The sequence below is a fragment of the Phoca vitulina genome, unplaced genomic scaffold, assembly GCF_004348235.1.
Source record: "Phoca vitulina isolate PV1807 unplaced genomic scaffold, GSC_HSeal_1.0 scaffold48, whole genome shotgun sequence".
NCBI lineage: Eukaryota > Metazoa > Chordata > Mammalia > Carnivora > Phocidae > Phoca > Phoca vitulina.
Window position 1 is genome coordinate 8,071,397 of NW_022589751.1, and position 13,021 is coordinate 8,084,417.

General features: G+C 39.8%; 1 protein-coding gene across 2 annotated transcripts in view; it reads left to right on the plus strand.

Annotated features, from left to right (window-relative positions):
- LOC116649523 (cytochrome P450 2C41-like) overlaps positions 1 to 13,021 on the plus strand; it is a 58,773-nt gene that overhangs the window by 17,041 nt on the left and 28,711 nt on the right. Inside the window, exons 6-9 of one of the 2 annotated variants that reach the window (XM_032432414.1) lie at positions 511 to 652; positions 810 to 997; positions 7,813 to 7,954; positions 10,243 to 10,594. In XM_032432414.1, the coding sequence (XP_032288305.1) occupies positions 511 to 652; positions 810 to 997; positions 7,813 to 7,954; positions 10,243 to 10,424 (654 nt within the window). In that variant the 3' untranslated portion in view covers positions 10,425 to 10,594. Of the gene's footprint in view, positions 1 to 510; positions 653 to 809; positions 998 to 7,812; positions 7,955 to 10,242; positions 10,595 to 13,021 lie in introns of those variants that run through there. The other variant, XM_032432413.1, reaches the window with a different exon arrangement.

Below are 13,021 nucleotides of genomic sequence, written 5' to 3' on the forward strand. Positions count from 1 at the left end.
TAAGAAAAAGGAAAGAAAGTGACATCAATAGGCCATTGGGGACACCTAGGTGGCTTAGTCAGTTAAGTAGCTGCCTTCAGCATAGGTCATGATCCCAGGGTCCTGGGATCAAGCCCCACATTGGACTCCTTGCTCAGTGGGGAGTCTGCTTCTCCCTCTCCCCCCTCCCCTCCCACTCATGTGCTCGCTCTCTCATGCTCTCTCTCAAATAAATAGATTAAAATCTTTAGGAAAAAAAATGGGCCATTGGTAAGAAATCGGTTGTTTGCCAGTGTAGTTGCAAAAGAGGCTAGGAAATGGAATTTGTAGGCAAGCAAGGGGTAAGGGAATAGGAAATGAAGATTGGGTCAACTAATCCATACAATTTGCCATACCATACAGTTGTTGTTATTTTAACACTGCACTCTCCAGTTTCTAAGTTTGATTAACTTTATAACATGTGTTATTTTAGATTTATTGTAATTACATATGCTGGCAAAGCAGCAAATAATTGCATCAAATAATTCCTAGGAAAAGTACAATGAGCAGTTGGAGTTTACTTCTGAAAACTTGATAAACACTGCAGCTGATTTGTTTGCAGCTGGGACAGGGACAACAAGCACCACCCTACGATATGGTCTCCTGATGCTGCTGAAGCACCCAAAAGTCACAGGTATGGCCAGCATGGAGGGCAGGGTGTACTTCTGGACATATAACTGATGTTTATAATGATGTTGGAACACCTTCAAAGTGTTCATATAACCTGAATTGGCATGTAAATGTATATGCATTTGTTTCTTTTTTCATCAGTCTCATTTGTGTTTTATCAGCTAAAGTCCAGGAAGAGATTGACTGTGTAATTGGCAGACACCAGACCCCTTGCATGCAAGACAGGAGCCGCATGCCCTACACGAATGCAGTATTGCATGAGATCCAGAGATACATTGACCTTGTCCCAAACAACCTGCTTCATGCAGTGACCTGTGACATTAAATTCAGAAACTATTTCATCCCCAAGGTAAGATGTGTTTCTCCTACACCTAATTTCAGTGCTCTTTAAGTTCTCATATTCACAGTATGGTTTCAATCCTCTACCAATATGGATGAGAGAATGCAAAAATCATACATGTGGCAGCTTGATGAATTTTGTGCTGTTTCCAGTTTGAGGCTATACATTTTTATGATAGGTTTTGATATCGGGCTGTGTAAGTCTTCCAAATTTGTTCTATTTCTTTAATATTGTTTTGGCTTCTCTTAGCTATTTACATTTCCAAATAAATTTTAGTATCAATTTGTCAGTTATCCAAAGCACTTGGCAATGGTTTTTATCAGGGTGATAGTAAATTAATTTGAAAACAATTGACATGTTGGAATGTTGAATCTTTCACGGATATGGTATATTCTCCCAATTTATTTGGGCTTTCTTTAATTTTTTCAATATTGTTTTCAGTGCAGTGGCTTGTACATCTTTTAGGTTTTTCCTAGATAAATGATATTTTTTATGTTATTATAAATTGTATAATTTTTTTAAATGCCTTTTCTACTTTTTTGGTATATGGAAATATAATTGATTTTTTTATTTTGATGACTTTATATCTAACAACCTTTACAAATTCACTTACCATTATTAATAATTTATGGATTTATAATTTCCACGTACACAGTTCTGTGATCTGGTTTAATTTTTGTTTTAATAATTAATATTTAAACTTTACATTTCATATACTTACAATTAGCTTTAATTTAAATCTAAGTAACCATGGATCACTCAAGGCCACTGTATTGGATAGGACTGATCTAAGGTTTTTTTTCTGTAATACTTAAATCCTTATCTTAAAACCATCCTTAGTTCTGCAATACTAAAAATTTAAAAAATAAAAATAAATATAAGTTTGTTGCCATTTCATTCGATGACCAAAACCTTACTTGAACTGAAATAAATCTATTTTTATTCCTTATTGAGTCCTCTTTGTGTGACTATTCATGTTTTAATAAAGAAATATCAGTGTGGAGGCAACCTGCTGGCTCAGTCAATAGAGCGCCAATTCTTGATCTTGCGTTTGTAAATTTAAGCCCCACGTTGGGTGTAGAGATTACTTAAAATCTAAAAAAAAAAAAAAAAGTAGTATCAATGTATTTGATTATATGATACCACATTATTGGGAGTATTTTAAAATTTATGGTATATACATCATAATATTTTTCTAACAAGTCAAACAATTCTGAATTTGAAAACACATTAGGCCCCAGGGGTTTCAGATGAAGGATTGTGTACTTAATCTTTCAAGAAGACAAATGTTCATATTTTATGGGCTGAAGTAGAAAAATAAGGAGAGGCTAAAATAGTCCTCCTACATATAACTTTGAAATGGTTGAGAAAACACCTTTGAGGAGAGATAGTCCAGGATGGCGGAGGAGTAGGAGACCTTAGTTTCGTCTGGTCCCAGGAATTCAGCTAGATAGCTATAAAATCATTCACCTGCGAACTCAACCAGAGACCCAAAAGAATAGGTGCAACTCTACAAATAGAAAAGCGACCACTTTCTGCAAGAATGACAAGACAGAAAACCTCACGTCAAAGAAGAGAACAAGAGGCAGTACTGACTGCCAGGGACCTAATCATAATGGACATAAGTAAGATGTCAGAACTAGAGTTCAGAATGGCAATTTAAAGATACTAGCAGGGCTTGAAAAAAGCATAGAAGACAGTAGAGAATCCCTTTCTAGAGAAAGAAAAGAACTAAAATCTATTCAAGTTGAAATCAAATAGGCTATTAATGAGATGCAATAAAAAAAATGGAGGCTCTAACTGCTAGGATAAATGGAGCAGAAGAGAGAATTGGTGATATAGAAGACCAAATGATGGCGAATAAAGAAGCTGAGAAAAAGAGAGAGAAACAACTACTGGATCACGAGGGAAGAATTCAAGCACGAGGGGCGAATTCAAGCGATAAGTGATACCATAAAGCGAAACAATATTAGAATAATTGGGATCCCAGAAGAAGAGGAAAGGGGGAGAGAGAAAGAGAGAGAGGGGGGCAGAAGATATATTGGAGCAAATTATAGTGGAGAACTTCCCTAATCTGGGGAAGGAAACAGGCATTCAAGTCCAGGAGGCACAGAGAACCCCCCTCAAAATCAATAGAAATAGGTCAATATCCTGACATATGATAGTGAAACTTGCAAATCTCAGAGACAAAGAGTAAATCCTGAAAGCAGCTTGGGACAAGAGGTCTACAAGGGTAGAAACATTAGACTGGCAGCAGACCTCTCCACAGAGACCTGGCAGGCCAGAAAGGACTAGCATGATATATTCGGGGTGCTAAATTAGAAAAATATGCAGCCAAGAATATTTTATCCAGTTAGGATGTCATTCAAAATAGAAGGAGTGATAAAAAAACCTTCCAGGACAAACAGAAACTAAAAGAATTTGTGAGCACTAAACCAGGCCTGCAAGAAATATTAAATGTTAAAAGGGATCCTTTACACAAAGATAGAGCCCAAAAGTAACATAGGCCAGCAAGGAACAGAGACAATATACAGAAACAATAAGTTATACCAAATAAAATTCATATTTTTAAGGGTAAAGTCTAGTGAGTTTTGATCAATATATGATGTCATGTAACTAGCACTACAACTAAGATATAAAACATTTCTATCATCTCAAAAATTTCCCTCATTCTCCTTTTACAGTCAATTCACCTCCCCCAGTTTCAACCCTTGGTAACCAGTGATGTACTTTTGGTTCTATGGTTTTGCCTTTTAAAGAATGCAACATAATGGAATGTGACATAAAAGTAGTATAATTTGTAATCAGTGTAAGCCTTTGTAATCAATATAATGTCTTTTTTTATGTGGCGGAATGTGTTTGAGATTTCTTTGTTATCACATGTACCATTAGTTTGTTGCTTGTTTTGATGAGTAGCTTTCATCATATCGAGTGCCACAAATTGTTTATCCATTCACTGATTGATGGATATTTGGGTTGTTTCCAGTTTTGGGCCATTTGAATAAAGGTGCTGTGAACATTTGCATACAGATTTTAGTGTGGACATAAATTTTGTTTTCTTTTGGGTCAGTGCTTAGGAGGGGGACTTTGCTTAACTGTTTATAAAAAACCGTCAAATTGTTTTCTAAATGTGGCTGTGACATTTTACTTTCCCACTAGCAACGTATGAGAGTTCCAGTTGCTTTAGGCCCCCTCCACCACTTTCCCTGGTTGGTCTTTTTAAATTTTATTTTATTTTTATTTTTATTTTTTTAAGATTTTATTTATTTATTTGAGAGACAGAGAATGAGAGAGAGAGCACGCATGAGAAGGGGTAGGGTCAGAGGGAGAAGCAGACTCCCCGTCAAGCAGGGAGCCCAATGCGGGACTCCATCCTGAGACTCCAGGATCATGACCCAAGCGGAAGTCAGTCGCTTAACCAACTGAGCCACCCAGGCACCCCTTTTTAAATTTTAGATACTAGAAGGGGTTGTGTGGTGATACCACATTTTGTTTTACTTCTCTTTTCTGGATGGATAATGATATTTTACTTCTTTTCATGTGCTGATTGACCACTCATATATATTCTTTGGTAGAGTGCTGAAATTATTATTCCTATTTTTTATTGGGTCATTTGCCTTATTTAATTATTGCAATCCTTTATATATTTTGCATGCAAGTCTTGTATCACATGTAGGTGTTGCTAACATTCACTCTCAATCTGTTGGGGTGTTTTTTTTTTCTTCTTCTTCTTCTTTCCTTTCTTTAGCTTTCAAAGAGCAGAAGTTTTGAATTTTGATGGAGTCCAATTTATCAATTTTTTTATATTTTGACTTGTGCTTTTGTGTCCTATCTGAAAAATTTGTTGCCAACACAAGTTCCCAAATATTTGCCCTTATGTTTTCTTCTACAAGTCTTATACTCTTAGCTTTTCTATTTAGGTCTGTGATCCATTTAAAGTTCATTTTTACTTATAGTGTGAAGTAGGAATTGTACTTTTTTTTTTGTTATGGATATCCACTTGTCCCAGCATCATTTATTGAAAATATACTAGCTTTTTCTTAAAGTAACATTTTCACATACTACTTGTCTTAAAATATATAAGGCAATTTTGAAAACAAAATTATAGACCTTAAATATGATAAACTTAGAGGATGGAATTTCCTTCCAATTTTTAATTTAAAAAGGTAAAAAATCTAAATAGCCTTTAAACACACACACACACACAATGACTATGTAATGTTTTATGTATATATAAATAATATATATGAAAATGTGTATACATCTATATATTAAGTGCATATCTACCTATGTCCATCAATCTACCTCACTCCTAAATACTTCAGTATCTGTCTTCTAAGAATGAGGGCTTCCTGCACAGCAATAACAGCATTCACACTCAAGGAATTATCATGTATACAATAATTTTATCTAACATATAGCCTGTAATTACATTTTTTCATGTATCCTAAGATACTCTTTAATAGCTTTTTTTGAGGGGGCATCTAGTAGCTAATCAAGGAATATGTATATAATTTGATTATCTGTCCCTTTAGGCCCTTTTTATAAAGAACATTTACGTTTCCTTTATTTGTTTCATTTCAATACACTGACAGTTTTGAAGAGTCCAGGACAGTTGTCATGTGGAATATTTCTCAGTCTGGTTTGGTGTGGTTTTTGTTTTCGTTTTTGAGATTAGATTTCAATTCTGTGTTTTGGGGAAAAAAATTACATAGGTGATGTTGTGTATGTCCCACTACATCACATTTTGGCTGGAGATGTGTAATATCAATTTATACCATCATTGGTGATGCTAAGGTACTGACTTGTGAAGGAGGTATCTGCCATAATTTTCTGTTGTTGGGGTTCTATTTTTCATAGGTAATTAATAAAAAAATCTGTGGCATGGTACTTTAAGACCTTGTAAATATCCTGTTTCCCAAATCATTGATCCAACAGTTTTAGCATTAATTAATGATCTTTACTTGATAAAAATGATAAGTTTTTAAATTTTATTATTGGGGCATGTTTGTGTGTGTGTGTATCTATGTATAGCTAGGATTCATCTATAACAAAGAGTTCCCCCACATTTTTATTTTTATTTTTTTAAAGATTTTATTTATTCATTTATTTTAGAGAGACAGAGTGTGAGTGGGAAGAGTGGGGAGAGGGGAGAGGAGAGAGAGAGAATCTCAAGCAGACTCCCTGCTGAGAGTGGAGCCCAATGCCGGGCTCAATCTCACCACCCTGAGATCATGACCTGAGCCTAAATCAAGAGTCAGATGCTTAACTGACTGAGCTACCCGGTGCCCGCCCCCGCACTAAAAGAAATTATTTGAGAGAGAGTGAGAGAGAGTGTGCAAGTGGGGGGAGGATCAAAGGGAGAGGGACAAGCAGACTCCGTGCTGAGTATGTACCCAACATGGTGCTCAATCCCACGACCCTGAGATCATGACCCAAGCTGAAACCAAAGTTGGATGTCCAACCAACCAAGCAACCCAGGTGCCACCCCTTTTGTAAATTAAGAGAAACAAATTGCATCCCAAAGATAAATACTCATTACTTGTTAGTGTATTTGTCATATTGTCGAAGAAGTCATTTTTTTCTCTTGAGCAAGTTTTCTTTTTTTTTTATTTAAGATTTTGTTTATTTATTTGAGAGAGAGAGAGAGAGAGCATGAGAAGGGAGAGGGTCAGAGGGAGAAGCATACTCCCTGCTGAGCTGGGAGCCTGATGCGGGACTCGATCCTGGAACTCTGGGATCGTGACCCGAGCCAAAGGCAGTCACTTAACCAACTGAGCCACCCAGGTGCCCCAAATTTTCCTTTTTTACTGTGGTAAAATATACAGAACATAAAAGTTACCATTTAGGTATTTTAAGTGCACAATTCAATGAAGCTTAGTACAGTCACTGTGTTGTGCAGCCATAGATACTGTCTAGTTCCAGAACATTTTCATCAGTCCAAAAGTAGATCCCTTACCCATCAAGCAGTCATTCCCCACTCCTCCCTCCCTCTCTCCCTCCCTCCCTCCATCCAGCCCCTGACAACCACTAATCTGTTTCTGTCTGCATAGATTTACCAGTCATTTTTTTAAGTAACCTCTATGCCCAGTATGGGGTGTGAACGCACAACCTCAGGATCAAAAGCCTCATGCTCTACTGACTGAGCCAGCCAGGTGCTCCACCAGAGTCATTTCAAACCAGATCAAACCCCTGTTTTTAAAAGCCCTAGGAACAGATTCCAAATACTCCTGACTTTTCAAGAGCCAACAGAGGCTTCCATTTTATTTATTTATTTATTTATTAATAAGATTTTTATTTATTTATTTATTTGAGAGAGAGAGCACGAGCAGGAGGAAGAGCAAAGGGAGAGGCAGAGGGAGAGAGAGGATCCCAAGCAGACTCTGTGGAGCCAGAAATGGGGCTCCATCTTACCACCCTGAGATCACAACCTGAGCCGAAACCAAGAGTGGGACACTCAACTGACTGAGCTACCCAGGCACCCCTAGACGCTTCCATTTTAAACCATAATCCACGTGAGAGGTATGAAAACCGGAGCGATGAAATAGAGCAGGGAGTGAGACAGATACAAGTGTCCGAACACTGTGATCAGTGGAGGGGATTCAGACCCTATTGGAAGCCATATTAGCATCCTGACTAGCACTGGCCTTAATCTCATCCCTGTTTATTACTTGGTCTGTCTGGCCGGAAATGCCACTGTCCTTCTTTGGAAGGGATTCCTCACATAAATATCAAAAGATTGAACTAAGTGATTTGCCACATTTCTTCCAGCTCTACAACTTCTATAATTTATAACCCAGTTTATCTTCATCTGTTCATTCCAGGGCACAACCATATTAACATCACTGACTTCTGTGCTCCATGATGACCAAGAATTCCCCAACCCAGAGATATTTGACCCTGCCCACTTCCTGGATGATAGCGGCAACTTTAAGAAGAGTGACCATTTCGTGGCTTTCTCAGCAGGTAATAAAAATTAAATTCCTTAGGTGCTGAAGGGGACAAAATATTTTGGGGGGATCAGTTGAAACTTACACGTTGCCTGCCCTGGGGTGGGTAGAATTGTTCTTTGTCCATGACCAAAAGCATCACTCCTAATGCCCATGCACTTTCCCCCACTCAGCATACATCGTCATTATTGGAACTTTGGCTGGGTGACCCAGTTTTTCCAAAGTGAGAAAGTTAGAGAATAGGTTCATTGAATTCTGCCTCTAGATATATCACTAAGCTACCAAGAGCTTCTCTTAGCAGCAGCTGAAACTCATTTAGACTTTACTCACTGGCCATGAGAAAGGTATATAACTCCTCAACTTTGAGTTAAGTATCTTTTTTAAAAATTATTTATTTGAGAGAGAAAGAGAGAGAGAGGCACAAGCAAGGGGAGTGGCAGAGGGAGAAGGAGAAGCAGGCTCCCTGCTGAGCAGGGTGGGGGTGGGGGATGGGAGTGGGGGCTGTGGGGCAGGCAAAGGGACAAGCAGATTCCCACCAAGCAGGGAGCCTGATGCGGGGCTTGCTCCCAGGACTCTGATGGGATCATGATGGGAGCTGAAGGCAGCCACTTAACTGACTGAGCCACCCAAGGCCCCCTGAGTTAAATGTCTTCTATGTGGGTCGCCTGGGTGGCTCAGTCGGTTAGGTGTCTGACTTTGGCTCAGGTCATGATCTAAGGGTCCTGGGATTAAGCCTTGCATCAAGCTCCCCACTCAGTGGGAACCTGCTTGTCCCTCTGCCCTCCCCTGCCTCCCGCTAGTACTCTCTCTCAAATAAATAAATACAATCTTAAAAAAAAAAATTATCTTCTATATGATATCCCTCACTCCCCAGAGTGAGCTCTGGGGTGACAGGCACCCACAAGCACAGCATGGACACCAAAGGGGTAACACTCTAGTTATGGAAGCAGATTAGTAAACAGATCATTAGACTAGTGTTGTGGGAGAGGAAAGCCCAGGCTGCTCAGGAGACCAGAAGAGGAAGCTGCGTGCTTCCTGCTCACTCATACTCCACAGTGAGGCAGAGTTTATACTGGAATAAGCACATTCTACCAGCAGAAAGGGAATTTGAGCTGCCTCACAGGGGACAGGGAGCGGGGGAAAGAAGAGGGGGACGGGCTGCTTTTACAAAGTGGACCATAGGAGCAGGACATTTCTATAGATTGAGGAGGTCAGAACCTGCCAACTAACCACAGCATCAAGGAAACCTTGGGAAAGTGGCAGAATGCCCTGCAGTGGTTCCAAGGCACCTGATTGTCCTCCACTCAAGATCATGTATCTTGGATATTGCGTCTCCACATCTATAGTGTGTGCTGAGTCTCTGGCGATGGAGTCCCCTTCATTTATCTGATGGCTTTTGATGCCTGCTTTGGGTCTTGCACTGTACATACCAAGATGTCAAGGACTGAGCCTTCCCTACAAGGAATGCACATTTTAGCATGGTAGAAAAAGAAATAAACAGAAAACTATGATTCAAGGTGAGGATCTATGCTTTAATTGAAGAGTGAATAAGATGCTGAGGAAACCCAGAGAAGGCAAGACTCTACTGCCGGAGGGGATCATAGGGATTATGGAGAGGAAATGACATGAGACTTAGGTCCTGAAAGAAGTATAAGAGAAGTGCACCTTAACCAAAGGAAACAGCATGAGATAAAGCTGGAAATGTCATGGTGTGTTGGAGATTGATGAAGATTGGGTATGGCTAGAACCGAGAGTAGAGGGTATGGAGGATGGAAGGAGGGATAGGGAACGTCAGACTGGGTACAGAATGTGGAGGGTCAGTTCCACCCATTTGACCTCACCTCATAGGACAGATCAGGGACACACTGAATATTTTAAAGTGAGAGAGTGACACATATAGACATGTGCTTTTGAAATCACATGAAGGAAAAAAAATCTTTGACACAGATATATGAATTCCCTTCTCTTAGTCCTTCTCCCTCCAAAGCACTTGGACAAGTGGGTGTGTTTCTACAAAGATGTATGGAAATTGGAAATGTGAAGAGAGCAGTTGTAATGTGGAAATACATAATGAATGCTTGATGTAGGCCTGATACTCAATAGATATTTGCTGAATGAAGGGTTCCTGTCAAGACACTAGGTGAATAGCAAGCATTTCCATCCTTCTATCCATCTGCCCCTCTAACCTTCCTTCCAGCTCTCCATCAGTTCAGTCATTCATCAGATACTTCTTTTGGCATACTTCTTGTTGCAGTTCGAAACGTAGTGTTCAAGGAACAGATCCCTTGTATTTGTTATTTTCAGGAAAACGAGTATGCGTGGGAGAAGGACTGGCCCGAATGGAGCTGTTTTTATTCCTGACCACCATTTTACAGAAATTTACCCTGAAATCTCTGGTTGACCCAAAGGACATTGATACCACCCCTATTGCCAGTGGGTTTGGCCATGTCCCACCCCCCTACCAGGTGTGCTTCATTCCCATGTGAGGAAGGGCAGACCATCTGCCTGCCCCTGTGCTGATGTCTGTGACTCCTCCTCCTATGGGGCATCATTCACCTCCTCACTGCTGGGGATGCACTGTCTGACCTCATCTCCTACTTCCCCAGTCCCTCCATACCCAGTGAACATCCAACCTCCATTAAAGGAAAGTTTCCAGGGGCGCCTGGGTGGCTCAGTCGGTTTAATGTCTGCCTTCGGTTCAGGTCATGATCCTGGAGTCCTGTGACCGAGCCCCACTTCGGGCTCCCTGCTCAGCGGGGAGTCTGCTTCTCCCTCTCCTCCTCTCCGGCTTGTGCTCGCTCTCTCGTTCGCTCACTCTCTCAAATAAATAAAATCTTTAAAAAAAAAAAAAGAGCAAAGTTTCCAGAATTTCATTGTACACATGCTGTGCTGCTGTTTATACTCTATAACACTTGTATTTGCCACCACATATACTTATCTAATATTGAGCTATTACCATGTTATCACCATGGAACAAAACCAAATGATTCGTATACGCTAACACACAGTCATTTGTCCTCTGCATGTTGTAAATGGAAAGCCTTATTATTTGCTGAGCCAGTTTTTAGACTTTCCTTCTTTTTTGCATAATACAGGTAAGATATGGAAGAAAATAGAGTCCAAAGAGGCCACACCATGCTGTCCTCGTAATGATAAGCACAGGAGGGGCAACGGGGGAGAGGGCAGGAAAGCTCTCTGGGCTCAGTGTCACCTACATTTACTTGAGGTTTGGATTTAAAAGTGAGAAAAGTTGTGTCCAGGAGCCGGGTAATAGAATTTCAGCAATGGGGGTAAGGAATAATTGTGTTAGAATTCATTTCTCTGCTTTGGTGTCACTTTGAACACCAAAGATTTGACATGTTGGTATGAGTTTGTTTCAAACTTAGTCAGGTATTAACGTATGCTTTCATATTGCTAATCAAATCTTCTAAGGGTCATTCTTTGCTCTCTGACCTAGAACAAAATCCCTGGGGGCCATCACTAGATAGTCTTTTTTCTACTTTCCAGCACATTGTTTTATACCTAACACAAGTGTGATGGCTGTGTGATGCTATGATCCTAAATTCTTTATCTAAAACATAGACAACTAGACATCTTATACCAGTCAAATAATTTCCATCATTTTTTTTCTTATGTGTTTAAGTGTATAAAATGAGCATCACCTACTACCTTCTGCCAGCTCATCTCCTAGACAAAACTTTTTATACTTTGGCATGCATTTTTAAGAGAACATATGAGGATAGATATACATAAACATAATATATATCCAAAGTATATATTCACACATAATATATATTATATCATGAAATTAAAAATGATTCTTTACTATTGGCCTCATAATAACACATAATATGCTACAACTTGCTGTTTTTCTACTATACAATATGCCATGGAAAATTCTAAATAATAAAAACATGGGCAAATGAATGGACAGATTACAGAAAAGGAAATGAAATGGTTCCTGAACACATGAAAAGATCTTAGAAATAAAAGGTACAAATTAGAACTGTATTATATTCCTTTAAACCTTGATTGGTATATGAAAAGATTTTAACGGAAGTATTAGCAAATGTGTGTGCCACACATTTGTGTGTGTGTTCTAAAGTTACCTTCTCCGTGAAGCCTACCCTGAGATTCTTTTTTTTTAATTAATTAATTAATTTATTTGAGGGGGGGCCAGGGAGGGGCAGAGGGAGAGAGGAACTTTAGCAAACTGAACTCAGCAAGAGCCTGGCATGGGGCTCGATCCCATGACCCTGAGATCACCACCTGAGCCAAAGACCACGAGTTGGATGGTCAACCAACTGCACCACCCAGGCACCCCTACCCTGAGATTCTTACTGAAACTTGTAAACTCTTCTCCATCATCACTTTCCCCATCCTTCACCTTCTACAATGTGTTTGCCACTTTGCATGTTTCATGTTAATTAACCTTGCTGATAAACCTAGGGGGTAGATAGTATTTGTATGAGTTTCCTAATGCTGCTATAACAAATGACCACCAAGTCAGTGGCTCAAAACAACACAGATTTACTACTTACTTATAATTCGGAGTTCAAAAGTCCAATATCTGTGTTCGTGGGCTAAAATCAAGGTGCTGGCAAGGCTGCTTTCTTCTGAGGCTCTAGGAAAGGATCCATTTCCCTGCCTTTACAGCTTTGAGATGCTGCCAGCATTCCTTGGCTCATGACTCTTTCCTCCCAACAGTCCCATCTTCTTGCTTATTTTCTTGTACTTATTCTAATCTTCCTGCCTCCCTCTCCTAAGGACTATGTGATTACATTTCGTCTACCTGGCTGATTTAGGATAACCTCCTCATTTTAAAACCCTGAAGAGGGGCACCTAGGTGGCTCAGTCAGTTAAGCATCTGACTTCAACTCAGGCCATGATCTGGGGATCCTGGGATGGAGCCCCACATTGGAGTCCCTGCTCAGTGGAGAGTCTGCTTCTTCCTCTCCCTCTACCCCTCCACCCACTCTCCCACCCCGGCTCATGCTCTCTCTCTCTCTCTCTGGCACGTGTGTGCTCTCTCTTTCAAATAAATAAATAAAATCCTGAACTTAATCATATTTGCACAACTCCT